The 16,371-nt window shown below is 34.4% G+C and overlaps 4 protein-coding genes across 19 annotated transcripts in view; 3 read left to right on the forward strand and 1 right to left on the reverse strand.

The window, feature by feature from the left end:
* The first annotated feature begins 15 nt into the window (after nt 1–15).
* Nucleotides 16–2,873, forward strand: LOC108002775 (U7 snRNA-associated Sm-like protein LSm10). Its single transcript, XM_017064632.3, has 3 exons — nt 16–239; nt 309–426; nt 2,485–2,873. Exons 1-3 carry the CDS (start codon nt 100–102, stop codon nt 2,665–2,667), a joined length of 441 nt encoding a protein of 146 aa, XP_016920121.1. The 5' UTR covers nt 16–99; the 3' UTR covers nt 2,668–2,873.
* Nucleotides 890–2,873, forward strand: LOC108002772 (5'-nucleotidase domain-containing protein 1). The gene has a single exon (XM_017064628.3). The coding sequence runs from the start codon at nt 890–892 to the stop codon at nt 2,357–2,359; it is 1,470 nt and encodes a 489-aa protein (XP_016920117.1). The 3' UTR covers nt 2,360–2,873.
* Nucleotides 2,694–6,117, reverse strand: LOC108002773 (acetyl-CoA acetyltransferase, cytosolic). 2 transcript variants are annotated; one of them, XM_017064630.3, is made up of 8 exons: nt 5,658–6,117; nt 4,947–5,068; nt 4,449–4,561; nt 4,120–4,319; nt 3,811–4,040; nt 3,544–3,732; nt 3,318–3,480; nt 2,694–3,238 (listed from the first exon to the last, which is right to left on the reverse strand). In XM_017064630.3, exons 1-8 carry the CDS (start codon nt 5,704–5,706, stop codon nt 3,120–3,122), a joined length of 1,185 nt encoding a protein of 394 aa, XP_016920119.1. In that variant the 5' UTR covers nt 5,707–6,117; the 3' UTR covers nt 2,694–3,119. The 2 variants fall into 2 exon arrangements, with proteins under 2 accessions (XP_016920119.1, XP_016920120.1); XM_017064631.3 differs by lacking the exon at nt 4,947–5,068 and having other exon boundaries at nt 5,658–5,805.
* Nucleotides 6,111–16,371, forward strand: part of LOC108002582 (MAP7 domain-containing protein 1) — a 142,760-nt gene continuing 132,499 nt past the window's right edge. For 4 of the 15 annotated variants that reach the window (XM_062071221.1, XM_062071225.1, XM_062071232.1 and 1 more), the window contains exon 1: nt 6,111–6,242. In XM_062071221.1, coding sequence (XP_061927205.1) covers nt 6,197–6,242 — 46 coding nt within the window. In that variant the 5' untranslated portion in view covers nt 6,111–6,196. Of the gene's footprint in view, nt 6,243–13,039; nt 13,771–16,371 lie in introns of those variants that run through there. The other 11 variants (XM_062071222.1, XM_062071227.1, XM_062071231.1 and 8 more) reach the window with 9 other exon arrangements.

The following is a 16,371-nucleotide window of genomic DNA, read 5'->3' on the forward strand; positions in this document are numbered from 1 at the left end:
AGATTTATATGGTTGGCTACACTTATAATACAGAACAATTTATATAAATATTTACCGGTATTACTATATATATAAATATATATATATTTGTATCATATTATGATTTCTGAATCGAAGGAAGAACGTTATTTTTATTTTAATAGTTTAGCTATTTTAATAAAAGCTGTTGAAAATGTACGTACAATCATAGATCTTCGAAACGAAGCATCAGTTTATGGTATAGTAGAACATGCAGATGCGTAAGTAATTTTTGTTTATATATTATTATTATTGATCTAATTTTGTATAAATATTTTATTTTTTTTTAGCTACATGAATATTGTAATGAAAGATTGCACCTTCATAGATCCTAGAGGTGATTCGTACAATTACGATATGTTCTTCGTACAAGCAAGAAATATTCGATTCGTTCACATTCCACCAAAAGTAAGTAATTTTAAAATATGTATCCTATTATATTATAAAATTTTAATACAATTGATATAAATACTTTTTCATTTTGCTAATAATATTGTATATTGGTAATGAATATATGCGTTCATTTTACTCTAATCGTGATGCATATATATCATTTATCAAAATTTATTAGGTCACATTTATTAAATTTATTATTATTATATATAAATTTTACATAAAATTTATTACGTAATAAAAGATCAGGAAACATAATTTTTATTTTTTATTATACATATACATATTAATATATTGTCTAGGTATTTTTGTATTTATAAGTTGTATTTATAAGTGTTTATACAATAGATAATATTTAAAGTACAAATATAAGACAATTTTCTTCTTTTGTAACATTAATTATTATTGTAATACATATTAAATACTTAGTAATGTTTAAAAATAAATATATGTACATAAGTAGATAGATAATAATAAAATGATAAAGAATTATCATTTATATTACAAATCATTAGTTACATCATTTTTACAAGTGCAAAATATTTTGTGGTATAAAACTAGTGACAAATTAAAATTGTTTAAATATTTACATTTAAAACAATATAATACAACAGCATCAATTACTCCATCAACGCAAGTCAGCATGAGTGCATTTAAATTCCTTGATTATGATTGTATTGGATTTGATTTTGACCATACTCTTTTACGTTACAATATAACAAACATGGTGCATTTAATATATGAAACATTAGCTAATTATTTAATATCAGAAAAAGGATATGATTCTAAATATTTATTAAAGCCATTACAAGATAAAGATTTAGACTTTATGCAGAAAGGATTATTCTTAGATTTTGAGAAGGGAAATATACTTAGAATTAATGCTGATGGCATAATTCAAAGAGCATGTCATGGAACTAATTTATTAAGTATTGAAAAAATTAAAGAAATATATCCAGGACAGAGATGGGAAATCACAGATGCTTTTTGTAATGATATGTTATCCACATGGAGTGGTCCTCCATCAATGAAAATGAGAAGTTTATTAGATTATTTTGATATTTCCTCATCTCTTATTTTTGCAAGATTAATAGATACACTCGATGAAGAACAAGAAGAACCATTAAATGCATATAATGTTTGGCCTGACATGTTAGATGGATTGATTGAAATATATAAAAAAGAAAATTTTAAATTAGACAAAGGACATTTTTATCCTAGTCTAAAAGAAAATCCTCATAAATATATGTATAAATGTACTGCAAAAACTATAAATTGGCTTCAAGAATTAAAAAGACATCGTATTACTTTCCTTATTACTACATCATATATCGATATTGTTGACTTTAGTGCTACTTATGCTTTAGGAAAAGATTGGAAATCACTATTTGATATTATTATTTGTTATTCAAGGAAACCTCGTTTTTTTACTGAAAAACATCCATTTTTTGAGATTATAAATTATGAAGAAGGTAATATTATAAAAAGCAAAGATTTAAAACAAGGTGGTATATATAGTCAAGGTAATTGGAAAGAACTTGTTGAGTTTTTTAAACGTATATCTGGAAAACAAAATCCTCAATGTATATATGTTGGTGATAATCTTTTACAAGATATTTATGTACCAAACTCATGTGTTCAATGTGATACAGTAGCTGTAATTGAAGAACAAATGTCTGAAGGAATGATTCATCAAAAATTATCACATCCAGATGAAAAAATATTAAATTCAATATTTTGGGGCTCTTATTTTTGTTTAAAAGATGCAAAAATTAATATGGATTCATTATGGGGACATGTTATTAAAAAATATTCAAAAATTTGTATACCTGAAGTAGATTTAATAGCTCAACAACCATTAGAAGAATCTTGGCTGTGTTTTAGTAAAGATGGAAAGAAATATGATGGATATTATCCTGCAGTACCACTCAGTATATCAGCATTTTAAATTTGTCACTGGTATAGAGATATGTTTTTCATTAATTTGCTAAATAACATTTTTATAATTAATATAATTATATTAACACAATTATTAGAACATTTTAATACCATATAAGATATTCTTAATTCAAGATACGTATTATACCAGCTATCAAGGAACAATTGCAATATTTATTAAGAAATAAAAAGGACTTAACACACACTAAACGTACATTTAAAACAAAACGTGCTGAACAAAGACAACGAGAAGGACTAGCAGCAATGGAGAAAATTTTAGAAGATAGAAAAAAGGCAAAGCAGATTAAACAAAAATGAAATTAATTAAACATTAACTAATGCAATTGATTTTACAATATATTTATTTACAATTTTTGTGTACAAAAATAACTTCTATATAAACATGCATTGCACAAAATACTGTATGAGTTTATTATAAAATTGATTATTTTGTACAAATTGCAAGTACAATTATTAAAAGCTAATATGTAAACAAATATAAATAAAATAAATTTATATAATTATGTTAGCTTTACTATTATTATAAAACAAATGCTATTATAAATTGTATACTTTCAATATACAGTTTTTTATATTTTTTATAATAGCATTAATCAATATTTATTACAATAATAATAAAATATTCAATAAATCAAAAATAACAAAAATTATATGTGATATGCCCATATATAAATATTCTTATAAAATAACAATACCAACAAAATTTTACATTTGCAGAATAAATAACATTTAATTAGGTGAAGTGGTTGTTATTTTCTTTGAACAGCAATAGCTATTCCCATTCCTCCACCAATACATAAAGCTGCAATACCTTTGTTTCCATTAATTCTTTCTAATGAATGTAATAAAGTTACTAATATCCTAGCACCTATAACAAAATAATTAAATATATTACAAATACTATAGATATATAATATAATATTTTTTTAATAATTTAACTATTATACCAGATGCACCAATAGGATGGCCTAAAGCTATAGCTCCTCCATTTATATTAACTTTGTCTGGATTTAGACCAAGAGATTTTACACATGCTATTGATTGAGCTGCAAAAGCTTCATTTAATTCATATAAATCTACTTCTTCTTTTGTCCATTTTGCTTTTTGTAACTAAAATATTGACATATCTTATTATGAAATTTATAAAGTATATTTAAACTTTTATATACTAACCACTAATTCAACTGCTGGTATGGGACCTATACCCATAATTCTTGGTTCTACGCCAACTTGAGCCATTGCAACAATTTTAGCTAATGGAGAAAGTCCTTTTTGTTTAGCAATGTCTGCTGACATAAGAACTACTGCTGCTGCTCCATCATTGATACCAGAAGCATTACCAGCTGTAACTGTACCTTCAGCCTAACAATATATCATAACTATAATATATATATATTAATTAAATACTTTAATTAAAAAAAAAAATACAACTAATCATACTTTCAAAAAAGCTGGTTTTAATTTTTGAAGATCTTCAATAGTTGTTCCAAACTTAGGATATTCATCTTTATCCATGATAACAGATTCTTTTTCAGTAGATAATGTTACAGGAATGATTTCTTTTTTAAAATAACCTTCAGTAATTGCAGTTTCTGCTTTTTTCTGAGATTTAACTGCATATTCATCTTGTTCATTTCTACTTATATTAAAATCTTTAGAAACATTTTCAGCTATATTTATAAAAAGATTATATATAATAAAAGAATTTTTTGCAAAATATAGTTATAGATAGAATTGTAATTCTCATACCTGTTATTCCCATATGTATTCCATGAAATGCATCTGTTAAACCATCAAATATTAAAGTATCTATTAGACGGGAATCTCCTATTTTTACACCATTTCTAAATTGTATTGCATGTACAGATTGACTCATACTTTCTTGACCACCAGCTACAACTACTTGATTTTCACCAGCTTTTATGGACATATATCCTTCCATTATTGCTCTAAAAATATATATCTTTTATCAAATATATTCAGATTAATAATAAATATAATATTATTAAATTTAATTAATAAAATTATTATTATTATTATATGATTTAATAAAAACTGAGATTAAAATTTATATTTACTTTAATCCTGAGCCACATAACATATTAATTAAATAAGCAGGTGTAGCTATGGGAATTCCAGCTTTCATTGCTGCTTGTCTTGCTGGATTTTGTCCTTGAGCAGCAATTAATACCTGCAATGGAAATTATTCTTTATATTTTAAGATATACATCATAAGATGTAGAAATATACAATAAAGTAAAAAAAAGTCTTAAAATTCAAATGTAATTTATGTATATATAGATATATATAATATTTATAATTATAAATATATCTCTAAACTTTTTATTTTATTATGTTTATATCAATAATTATCTATATATAAATATAATTATATTGATATAATTAAAATATTAAATATCATATAATATCCATATTTTTTGCATATTTCTTTTACATATTTCTTCTTTTAAATACTTTTTATTAGAGATTATTAGAAAAATAATATTAAATTTATAATTAAAAAAAAAATATAATTATATAACATATAATTCACATTTGTCTATTATGTATATTACCTGTCCAAATACAACTTCAGAAACATCTACAGGTTTAAGATGTGCTCTTAAAAGACTTTCTTTAATAACTATACTTCCTAAATCTGATGCTTTCAGCGATGATAAAGAACCACAGAAAGATCCTAAAATTAATAATATATTTTATTTTATAAAACTTGAAATTCATTTGTAGAGAAAAAAATTTTTTAATTTTATATAATATGATATAGAAATTAGCAAAAAATAATATATCTAAATAAATAAAATAATATAGATAATATAAAATAATATAGTAATACAATGCAATAATACAATAAAATATATTTAAATAAATGATATAAACAAATAAAAATAATTTAAAAAATCAATAATATTAATATAATATATTTATTTTATAACTACATATAAGTATTTATATGTAGTATAATATATAATTATTTCAAATATTTAAACTAAAGACATAAGTAAGTTAGAAATATGAATTGCACATGATTGTATAAAATTAAATTAAAAATTAATTTGTTTATAATTAAACTAGAATAAAAACATCAAATTTAAAAATTTTTTAATAAAAAACACTATTATTATATTAAATAAAAAATAGTTAATCAAAAATGTAATTATAAGATTTATAAGATTATATTTAAATTGGATTAATAATATAATATAATATAAAATAGATATTATTTTCAATTAGTACACAATTTAAATTTGTAAGTTGCAAAATGATACCTATGGGTGTCCTGACTGCCGATATAATTACAACGTCACTGATACTCATATTGAAAATTTATTGTAAATTACACCTCAAAATCTCGCAGAGAACTGAATGAAGACTACCGCCAGGAAAGCCGATGTAACGGAAATAAGTAGTTGGAGAGCTAGTAATATGTGCCAGTAACGGCTTAATGAAAGTATGTCAAACGAAATTTAGGTGTCCATATTCGTGAACAATTTCTCATATATCTTTTTGTTGAAGTTTATTAATATATTTTATTCATTTTAAGATTATAATTAAGATTGATGTTAATTTTATTATAAGGATTACCAAAATAATAGATTTATTATAGTTTGTTTTATTACTCGATTAAACATTATTTATTTGTATTGAAATCTTTACTATGTTAGATATGATACATCCCTGATCAACGTCATCGGGTGGCTAACTTCTAATTTGGTATACAGGTGGCGCTGAACCACCAATCGTGGTGTCGTGGTAGTGCTCGTTTGTTTTTACCCAGCATGCATTGTGAATAGTGACTGGTGCTAAGATGGCCGACAACAAGGAGGAGATTTCGGAGCTCGTCGAAAAGCGAGGTATTTATTACAATTGTTCAATTTATTTTTCGTGATCACAGTTTAGAATAAAAACTCGATACACGACAAATATGTCGATGGTCTTTGGCGAACGATATGATCCGTAGTTGCTATAAAAATCACGCCATCTGCACGCACGGTGTTCAGGAGGAATGATCGCGAAAATCGACGTGAATATACTAACGAATCGTGTCTGTTTTTTGAATTTCTTGCAATATTTGTAATATTCGCGACTAATTAATTTAGGTTATGTTGACAGGAATATATCTGTCAATGCAACATCACTTTTGTCCAGTGCCAAACATTCTACCTTTTGACAGGCTATGTTCACATTCGGTTACACGATATCGTAGTGTGTGGTACATGCGAGCAGACAGAATACCGTGCTCGTTCTTGTGTGTCCGCCTAAGCGCTATGCTCATTACTCATTAAGGTCATACGCTGACGGCCTTGCAATTCGCACCGTCGTTGAAGTAATCTCAGTTGAGATTACCGTTATCTCTTACCGCGAATTTATTGCCGGCTGATTTGTCTGTAAGACCTATATTGTTGGCATAGTGTTGCGTGTTGTTAAAGGGTTAGGTTTCGAATGTCGGTTATGGGATTCAAACGTTGCAAAAATTTAAAAAGTGCAATGTGTTCGACTTATAATCGACTAGTAACAATCCTTCAATGTCACGATGAATTTTTCCTTTGGCAAGAATATCTCGATGATCGATTGCTACCTGATGTTACGTTGTGCCTCGTGGAATTTGGCCTTCGATATATATCATAGAAATATCATGAACATTTAGATTACGCGATCAATTTGCAAATTTTCTTGACTAAAATTTTGATAAAAGAACGTACAACAATTATGCGCATGTTCGATATTTGTTTTGATATTGGGAAAATTATCGTGATCAGTAACACGTGGTGAGACAATTTGTAGACAATTCAACAGTCGTACCGTATAAAATAAGAACCATTCGTTTAATTCGTAATCATTGTTTCTTTGATTAGCGTATATTTACCAGTGCAATACGTGTTTAATATTGTCATTCGTGAATGTATATGTATATGTAGATTAGCGAACCAATCATTTGCTTGATACGTAATTATCGTTCATCGGCCGGCCATCTACTGGTTTCCACCATATACCGACCGTTGTTTTTTGAATCGTTCAATGGGTAATTCCTTTCTTCGTGAGGATATTTTTAGTTATAAACCATGCGGGCCACAAGATAGAATGATCAGCCGACATGATTAGCATCTCAAAGTGATCAATCGTGATTTCTGCTCGTTGCTACATAATGCGATTAACTGTTACATACATCGCGGTATTATGCGTCAAGTCTTGCACCGGTGTGCCTCGTTGCGCATCGAACCAGTTCCCATGCGTCTTTATTAGAATTTTCTCGTGGACGTTTTTTCTCAGCTGCGCCCTTTTTAATATGGATCAGTCCTGGCGTGCAGACATCTTGGTAAATATTAAGGATATCGGGCATTTCGGCATGAATCGTAAGATGTGGCGCACCTAGACATCGCGTGATTGTCTGTTTGCTCGTTACATTTTTTTCGTTTAATCCATTCGGCTACTTCTTTTTCATTATTCGTTTCCAGTAATATTCTAGAAACGTGGTGATGATAACGATCTTCTGCAAAAGAACGGATCAATATTCTAGCTTAATATTTTACCTCGTTTCAATGAGCTTTTATAACGAAACATATTTTTTACTTTTATATGGTTGATTCGATTATATAATGATCATTATTCTATCTTATTATTATTAGCTTTTTATGTTATTTAAAATTTTGTAATAATACTCAAATTGAGATATTTGTCAACTATAAATTTAAATTTATGTTTCTCTTATATATGAAACGACTAAAATTATCTTTTCAATACATATTTTTACGCGTTTTAAATATTATTGTTAGATATATTTAAAATTTTAGAAATTATTTGGCTCATCTATGAATGCACGAATTTTTCATAATATTTATTGGAAATCAAATTATTTCAGTGCGATAATAGTTTTCAAATCTTCAAAAAATGTTTGTGTGCACGTAGTATCGAATATAATCAATCAAGTATTACATTTGTATATTAGGGAGGAAAATCTACGTACCGCGAACAAATAGTTTGATAATAAGGTCGCTGAGTTTATGAATTGGCAGTGTTCTCAATTTTGTTAACAACCTAGTTAATAATTATGTAAATTATCTTTTTCCGGTTTAGAGGAAGATGATCAGAATATTTAATTCTATTGATTTAAAGATATCTATCATTAAATAAAATACTCTGCACAACGTTTTTCTAATTTTTCTAATTTATCCACGACCTCTAACAACCGGTGCAGGGAACACTTAATGAGCAAATAATCTAAGCTGAAACCATGGTCGAACGATTCGGTTAGTCAAATTTGTTCTTCTTAATTAACGATAACGAATGCAGAATTATACACAATTAAATCATAATACGGAATTACCATCGAACCCCGTTAACGATTGCATGAATGTCAGTAGCGTTGTACGAGGCACGTATTAAAACATAAACGTGACTTTCCACGCGATGATGTGGCGTCAATAAGCGAAGCCTCGATAGATATTCTTCGCTGATCTGCTCTATTTGCCGTCCCGTTCGTGCGCTTGGTACGTGCTAGTAATATCAAAAACAACACGGTGTCGAACGTCTTTCAAATTTTCTATTAACATTATATTTGTCATTGCATCAGGCGATGACAATTTCGAACACGACTCGACCACACAATGAGAGAATCTTCCATCTGCTTAAAAAATTATCAGGCTTCGTCCCATGTTTTCACGTTTCGAGGTTTCCCCTTGTATAAATAAGCCAGATCGCAGGATGCAACAGATGACTGAGGATACTCAAGTAGGTTGCATTTATTTATTCGTGGTGGCGTAGAACCGCGTTCGATAACGGTACATCATTGTTTTGGCGTGGTCAGAAGCCGCGTTTTCAACGTGGGCACGATGTAACCGCTAAAACAACTTTTCTCCCCGTTTTAATCCCGTTGCTGTGGTGCCGTTCTTCTTCTTCTTTTTTTCTCTCTCTCTCCTCTCCCTCCGATTCCGTATACATCGGACGCATCCTTAAACGGGCAAATTATCGACTTTCGAGGGTCCGTGCAGCATGCGTGCTGCAAATGATCGTCTCGTCTTGTTCCACTTTAGCTTCGAATGGTGTCGTATATTATACGTATATACGCGCGATGTATATACGCGAGATGTGTATACGCTATTAACCAGAATTACCGATAATCCGTCCTTTCGTATTGACATGTAAATAGATGCTTTTCATTCAGTCCCATTGACGAGCGATATCTTCGTTTCACGTTGTATATTTCATTCCTTCGAAACGCGAGATTAATCTTTGGGTTGAAATTGGTGGTTAATTTTTTTTGGCATTCTTCCGTGCAGCCTGGATATATCGTAATATCGAGGACGGCAAATGGTCGGTGTCCTTGTCTCGATGACGTTTCCTCGCCGGTTCGCTACGGCCACGTGGGGGATGTTATAAACAGGAAACGATGCAGAACGTTTTAAATTGGTCGGCATTTGTGCGACACTGAAACATCGGCAAAGGGAAGGCTCTAGCTCTGCTCCATTTAATAAATTCGTCCCGTTCTATTGATAAGTACCTAGCCACCGGGGAGACGTGGCGCAGTTTCACGCGTGTTCCTCGTGCTCTAGCAGAATCGATATCTGCGCCTCCCTTTGCCTTACGGGAATGCGGTTTCTACGACTTTGCTCTACAACTTACTTTGTCGCCTTCGATCTCGCAGGCATCGAGATAGATGAGTATACGTAAGTTTTCCAGGGAACGATACGACGAGTGTAGACCCATAGACTGCCAACTTATTATTATTTCCGATCGAGATTATTCCCGTTTCGTTCTGGCTGCTCCGTGTATGAGATGGCCGCTAATTATGAGTGCAACGTTGCACTGTGTAATACGCACTAATTATTTTAACACCGTTACGTAATCGCTGACCGAACATCGTTTTCGATCAGCATTTCCTGTCTTGTTGAACAGTTCGGTGAAGATTTCTTGGCGTGGCGAGAAAAAAGCGAAACTAGAGATAATCGTCATGGTAATTAAGTCTGCAACTAGTATCGTCGGTGTAAGAATAATAACGAATTCTTCTTTTCACGCATCGTTTCACCGTTTCTACGTTTTCTACTATTTTAATGTTGCAATCTATTGTTATACATACTTCGTGAATTGTTATAACTTTTCTTTGCGTCTTTTGCATCTGTAAGCATCTTTCATGTGTTCCTTTTTGTGTTATTCTTCAGTGCCATCGACAATGTCGATGACGTATGTCCCCGTCTCGATATTCCATCCATTCATTCGACTTTAGTTTCGTCGTGAACTATATATTTCGATTTTTATCAAAGAATCAATACGTTTTGGTATTTCTCATGTAAACAGCTCTTAACTAGAGGAAATGGTCTTTTGGACAGCCTTGATTTTTATCATTGTTTGATCTTTTATTCATTCTTCGTTCAAATGTTTTTAATATTATTCAAATGTGCCCATAAACAATTTTTTTATAGCAACGTAATCGAATAATTAGATTAAATCGTATATTCTATAAATATATATATTTACGAATTTATAAGTCACTTTTTACAACAAGTTTAATCAACTTTTTCTTTTAAAACGTTCCATTATATATAATTCGTTCCGTCGAATCATGTATAAATTTCTTACACTATAGCTAAATATATTCGTAATTAATCGTTTTTTATAAACATCAATTAAAACGAACGATTATATAAGTTGCCTCCGTTATCGCAACGATTAAACGACTCTTTCGAACAATATTATCGCAAAAGTCGAAGTGCCCGACTTTCATTTGATATTGTGCTTGCGAACGAATTGTTATCAAGTATACATATTGATATATCTCGCCTGATAAAATGATTATCGATCGACGAAAAGTCGAAAGAATCGCTACGCATTTACAGAGAGGACCGCGACCGTTTGCACCATTTATTACGAGTTAAATTGGCGCATGCGTCATAACGCGTACGTGACTAACCGGAAATTCACGTGGATCATGCGGTATGCGGCGAATCTCTCGATCTCGAAGACCAAGAAGAAATCGCTGAAGAAAAGTTCTCTTATCTCTTGAGAGATCTGTCTGTGTTCGCGTTTTCACGCGTCACGCTTGTTGATTACGACCGCCAATTTTTGTATCATTGATTCATTTGTATCGTTGTTCATCGTCTTTTGGAATCGAGCGAAGCGTTCGTGAAAATTCGTTGCGATAATATGAGTTGTTATTTACACGGAGTGATTCAAAAGAAAAGTGATTTAAGAAGCGATAAGGAAAATTTTCAATGATCCCTGTTTATCCGGCGCAAGAGTAGGTATCGATAATTGATCGTGATTTAAAATTTATCATGAAACGTGAGAGATCTGACATCGCGATGCGATATCGATACAGAGAAGTCGAATCGAATTCTGGTCTAATCTTAACATTCTTGGATCTGTTTTTCCTTTTTTCCCTAAAAAAAGGCTAAAGTATAAATACACGTATATAAAAAAGATGTCTGTGATGCAAAGTAAGATGAATGAACCCTTTCTAAATGTTTTACGCGTTCCGATTTAAACTAACGCGTCGCGGTGGATAATTTATTTTTGGCAAAATTTTTCGCGACTATTACATTCCGGAATGTTTGGACATCGCGCGTCACTGAATCTAGCCACCGTTACGTAAGGTTATATTTAGGGAAAGCTGAATAAGAGTGGTGAATTGAACGTTAGCCTACGAACCTGAAGCACGCGATAATTATAGTCACCGGGATGGATAGCCAGAATTGTTATTCGCTATTCGTATTTGACGCTACTTTGCAATCTTTTCCCCCGTGCGTAACGACATAACGCCGGGTTTTCAGATCGATTCAATCGTATCCGTGTCTCGCGCGAAATAAGATTATAGAAATTTCTAAAAATCGTAAAGATTCTTGTCCAGATGTGCTGCGGGGACTCGAAGCGCGATTCGTCAACTTTTACGTGCTTCCTGCGCGCGTTCTTGACGCATTGCTTGACTCAGTCGTTGGCACGATGCCTGTTCAATGTCGTCACACGACGTCCCAGGGCTCGACTGAAAAAAGAGGAGCTCTCTGGATCCGCACCCGGTACGCAATCCGCTTCGTACCTTCCTGCCGTGCCATCCTTCTCATCTCCCTCCTCCCAAGTGCTCGGCCAAATGGAAATTCCGTCGAGAACGTTCGATCCTGAATTACCTCGATCGACTTTTCCCTTTCTCAAAACTCCTCGTTCGTGCGAAATCAACGGCCATTCGATTCGTGCCTCGTCCCTCGAGAAACACGTCTACTTAAGAATCTCCACTCTCGACACGATCGAGGTAAAAACGAAAAACTTTAAGATAAAAAAAAGAAAGGATTCATCGATCCAAGAATTCAATTATCCTCAATCTCTCCACGTATACATATGAGGGCGGAAATGAAGGACTAATTGGAGAAATTTATGGAATACAGGGATAGGGTAGAATCGAATTTCCTGATCCTTTGTTCGACTTTCGCGTGGAGGATCGAGGTTGGTTAGTCGGGCAAGGATGGTCGTGCGAGGACAGCCACGTTTTACGAGGGCGGAGAAAGAATCGGGAAGGTGTCGGGGCGGAGTAGAAGGCCGCGAAGCTGTTACGGGGTGTGGAAGAGGAAGAGAGACTGGAGGAAGGGTAGGGAAGGGAGCGTGGTGCATCGACTTGACAGGAGGAAGGGGGTTGATTCATCGTGGAGGCCGCACTTGGCTTCACGCAGTCGTAGAACGAATCTCGTTCATCGCGATCCTGGACGAGCGGGACGAGCCAGTTACGCGTCTTCCACGCGAAAGTCAAGGACGCGAATTCCCGGTCCCGCATTCTCGAGACACGCGAGACGATCGAGAAAGTTATACAGTCGTTAGCCGGTACGGATGTTGTTTCTCCCTTTTTTTTCTTTTTTTTTTATGGTGTGCAGTTTCGGTACTCGCCCACGATAACGGAGGAAAGAGGAAACTAGATGACTTCTCGATCTTTAACCTCCGTGCTCCTTTTCGTTCTCTTCTGTTTGGAATAATAAATCGTAAGGTTATCGGGACATCGAATTCGTGAAACTTGTTCTTTGTTGGACAGTTTCTATTATCGTAATCGTTAGGTGGTTTCCGTTCGTCGAATCGATTATAGAAACGAAGAGAAACGTACGACGTTCGTGCGACAACGTGTATGCCTACACGTTATTCGTAAGCGGATGATTCATCGTTTTCATTCTAGCTTTAATATTCAATTTGTCCCGATTACCTTTTTCGGTCAACCAGTTGCTTCTGTGCCGCATATATCGAGATTTTCGTCTCCTCTTTCCTCTCGAGGGCGAGGCCTTTGAATCTCGTGATCCATGTGTTTACTGTTTTACTCGATGTTTGACGTGAAACAGTTCTTCTAGGCTAGAGTCTTCGCGAGTGCTCTAACAATGGTCGTCGCTATGCTCGCCGACTATGGACAAGCTGATTTAGGTACGTGATACCTAACGATGTTCCCATTCACCTCGTGCAAACAGCTTCTTTTTGACGTTAAAGAAATAGTTCAAGATGGGAAAAAAACGAGCTTAAATACTCGTGACGTAATTATCTTCCACGATGACACTAGACGAGCCAAGGAGCATGATTAATGCAACGTAGAAACTAACGTTACTTTTCACGAAAGTTTATTACATAGCAACTCTGTAATGTATACTATCGATCGTTCGCTAGTTTTTGCAATTTCACCGTCTTTGCGTTCTTGAAACACACGCGGTTCTCTTCTGTCTCTCTCTTTCTCCCTAGAAAATTGCCAGCTATAACACAAAGTTCACGAGAACACGTGCTCGGTAACGATTAATGTTTTCGAGGAACTCGATCGTTCCTCCGCATGAAATGTTCGATCAAAAATGAAAGAAGAAAATGGGATACTAAACGCTTCGGTAATAGTTATTGTTAGCTTGGAAGTTTTTAACCATTCGAATTCGTCGCGGCAACGTTTAACCGGTCCTATGGATTATGCTGTTAAATTGTATAACAGAACGAACAACGGTATATGAAACGAGCCTTCTTTCATCGTTCAATTCACCGTGGTGACGATGAAGAAAAAAAAAAAAATTCCACGATGCGTTTAACGCTATGAAACATCCATTGTCGATTCCATTGACATTGTCACGAGACAGTCACGAATTTACAGATACAGTGGCCTGCTCTTTATCCACTAATCCATTTCACTATGAAATTCATTGTACGTGGTATTAAGAACTGGTTTCGCGTGGAACAAAGGCCAGACATTTGTGCCAGATTAGTTTCGCGATAGTATCGCGTTTTTTTTTAAGGCGAGAGAGACCAAGGCGAAGAGATCCTTTGTCGTGTTTTCGATTCGATTCCGGTATCGCTTTCGCGATTTTCACAACGTGTTCCGCCACGAGATCCCCTCGAAACAATGATTTTTTCGTTTCGCGACAATGATTCGCGTTTATCAAAATTGTTTATAGAATTAATCGGAAACGATCGTGTTCCTTCAAATATTTATATCTACTCATCGCGAATTCGATTCGACGAGCCTTGTGAATTAGTATCAACTGAATCTTGCGTTTTGCAAAATTCATCAAGGCTTCGTTAGACTAGATACGATGAATCAGCAGTCCCTGGCTCATTGCCCTATCGCGGTTACACGAATAACTCTCAGAATAATTCCGAATCGATTCTACTAATTATTCGAAGAGATCGCACGTGCCCTGCGATGCATACTCGCGCGTGGCGTGCTCATAAACCATGTCCTAGGTCAATAACAGAAACCGTATTGCGCGCTTTTCTTCCTCTCTCTCTCTTTTTTTCTCCCTTTTTTTCTTTCCACGTTCGTCGTTTGCTCAGAGGGCTACGTTTTACGTCACTCGTTTGTACGTGTACACAATTGATCGCATTGTCGCGTTTACTCAGCGTTTACCATTGTTCCAACATCTTTTCGCCAGGGCGCAGCTGGCACCTTTCTTTGCCGCGCCGGGAAAACGGAAACAATTTTTTGAAACCGAGAACTAAAGCTGAGAACTTGGCGTTTTCACCTCGCGTATTCACGTATTCGGAAGGTGGTCCAAAGAGGCTCTCGAGCCCGTGGCCTATCTCTCCCCCGATATTTGACCGGCCAAGACAAATATTTGCCCCGCGACTTTCACGATTCCTGGTACTCGGTTCACTCGGTTGAATTCGATAAGCGGTGAGTATATCGTGTTCGCGGATATACACGTAGCGGTTACGGGGGAAAGAATCGAGCGCATTCTGCGTGTTCATTGTCGCCGCCGCGCGCATTCACGAGGCATTGTTCTTCCCGGTTTTTCAGGCCAGGCCAGAAAAGTGCAGCTGCCTTTTCCCTTTGTACGCTCCGTGCTAATCTAGATTCCGCGCGAGATCATAGATTACACACCGTTTCGAAACGGTTCGGAAACCCGGCGTTAACGTCTCCTCTCATCCACGCTTGCATTACCCCTTTTCCAATTTCCTATATCCTCTCGTGTAATCCATTCGCGCCGCGTCTCTCGTCGATAGAGGCGCTCTTTCGCCTCGTAAATACCTCTTACCGTGAATTCGGCTCGAACAAAGCCGACGACCGCGGGTGAAAGGTCAAAGCGAAACGATGTTTTCTCTTTCCAAATTGCACCGCCACGGTTGCGTCACTGTCGCTTTTTGCACATCCCCGATAATTAACAATCCCTTCTGGACATCGTCCCGGAACGGGTGCATTTCAGACCCACGATTAATCAGCCGATCATCGAATCGGATGAACCACCGCTGTACTTAAAACCCGTACTTAAAATTAATCGATCGATCTTCATCTGCCCGTTATTCTGCGTTGCATTTGCATAACGCGGGAATGATCCTCCTGATTCGTCGAGCTTTGGAATCCAGACGTTCGCCAAAGCGAGGATTATTATTCGGTAGTTCGTGATGCGCGCGCGTTCCGCGGCATGATCAGGAGATTCTGCGGTGCGTAATTGAATATTAGAAGCGCGCAGTCGTGAGTCGTTAAACGAGTGTTTGCGATTGAAAGCAACTGAGTCAATAATTATCGCGTTATCGTTTCGATATCGTATAACCATA

The sequence above is a fragment of the Apis cerana genome, linkage group LG2 (assembly GCF_029169275.1).
Source record: "Apis cerana isolate GH-2021 linkage group LG2, AcerK_1.0, whole genome shotgun sequence".
NCBI classification, from domain to species: Eukaryota; Metazoa; Arthropoda; class Insecta; order Hymenoptera; family Apidae; genus Apis; species Apis cerana.

Excerpts from the sequence above, each read along its gene's own strand:
- LOC108002775 (XM_017064632.3), top strand. The coding sequence starts at position 100 with ATGATTTCTGAATCGAAGGAAGAACGTTATTTTTATTTTAATAGTTTA. Across the intron at positions 240-308 it reads ATAGTAGAACATGCAGATGC|CTACATGAATATTGTAATGA; the intron begins GTAAGTAATTTT and ends ATTTTTTTTTAG. Across the intron at positions 427-2,484 it reads TCGTTCACATTCCACCAAAA|ATACGTATTATACCAGCTAT; the intron begins GTAAGTAATTTT and ends TCTTAATTCAAG.
- LOC108002772 (XM_017064628.3), top strand. The coding sequence starts at position 890 with ATGATAAAGAATTATCATTTATATTACAAATCATTAGTTACATCATTT.
- LOC108002773 (XM_017064630.3), bottom strand. The coding sequence starts at position 5,706 with ATGAGTATCAGTGACGTTGTAATTATATCGGCAGTCAGGACACCCATA. Across the intron at positions 3,733-3,810 it reads TAAAACCAGCTTTTTTGAAA|GCTGAAGGTACAGTTACAGC; the intron begins GTATGATTAGTT and ends ATATATTGTTAG. Across the intron at positions 3,481-3,543 it reads TACCAGCAGTTGAATTAGTG|TTACAAAAAGCAAAATGGAC; the intron begins GTTAGTATATAA and ends TCAATATTTTAG.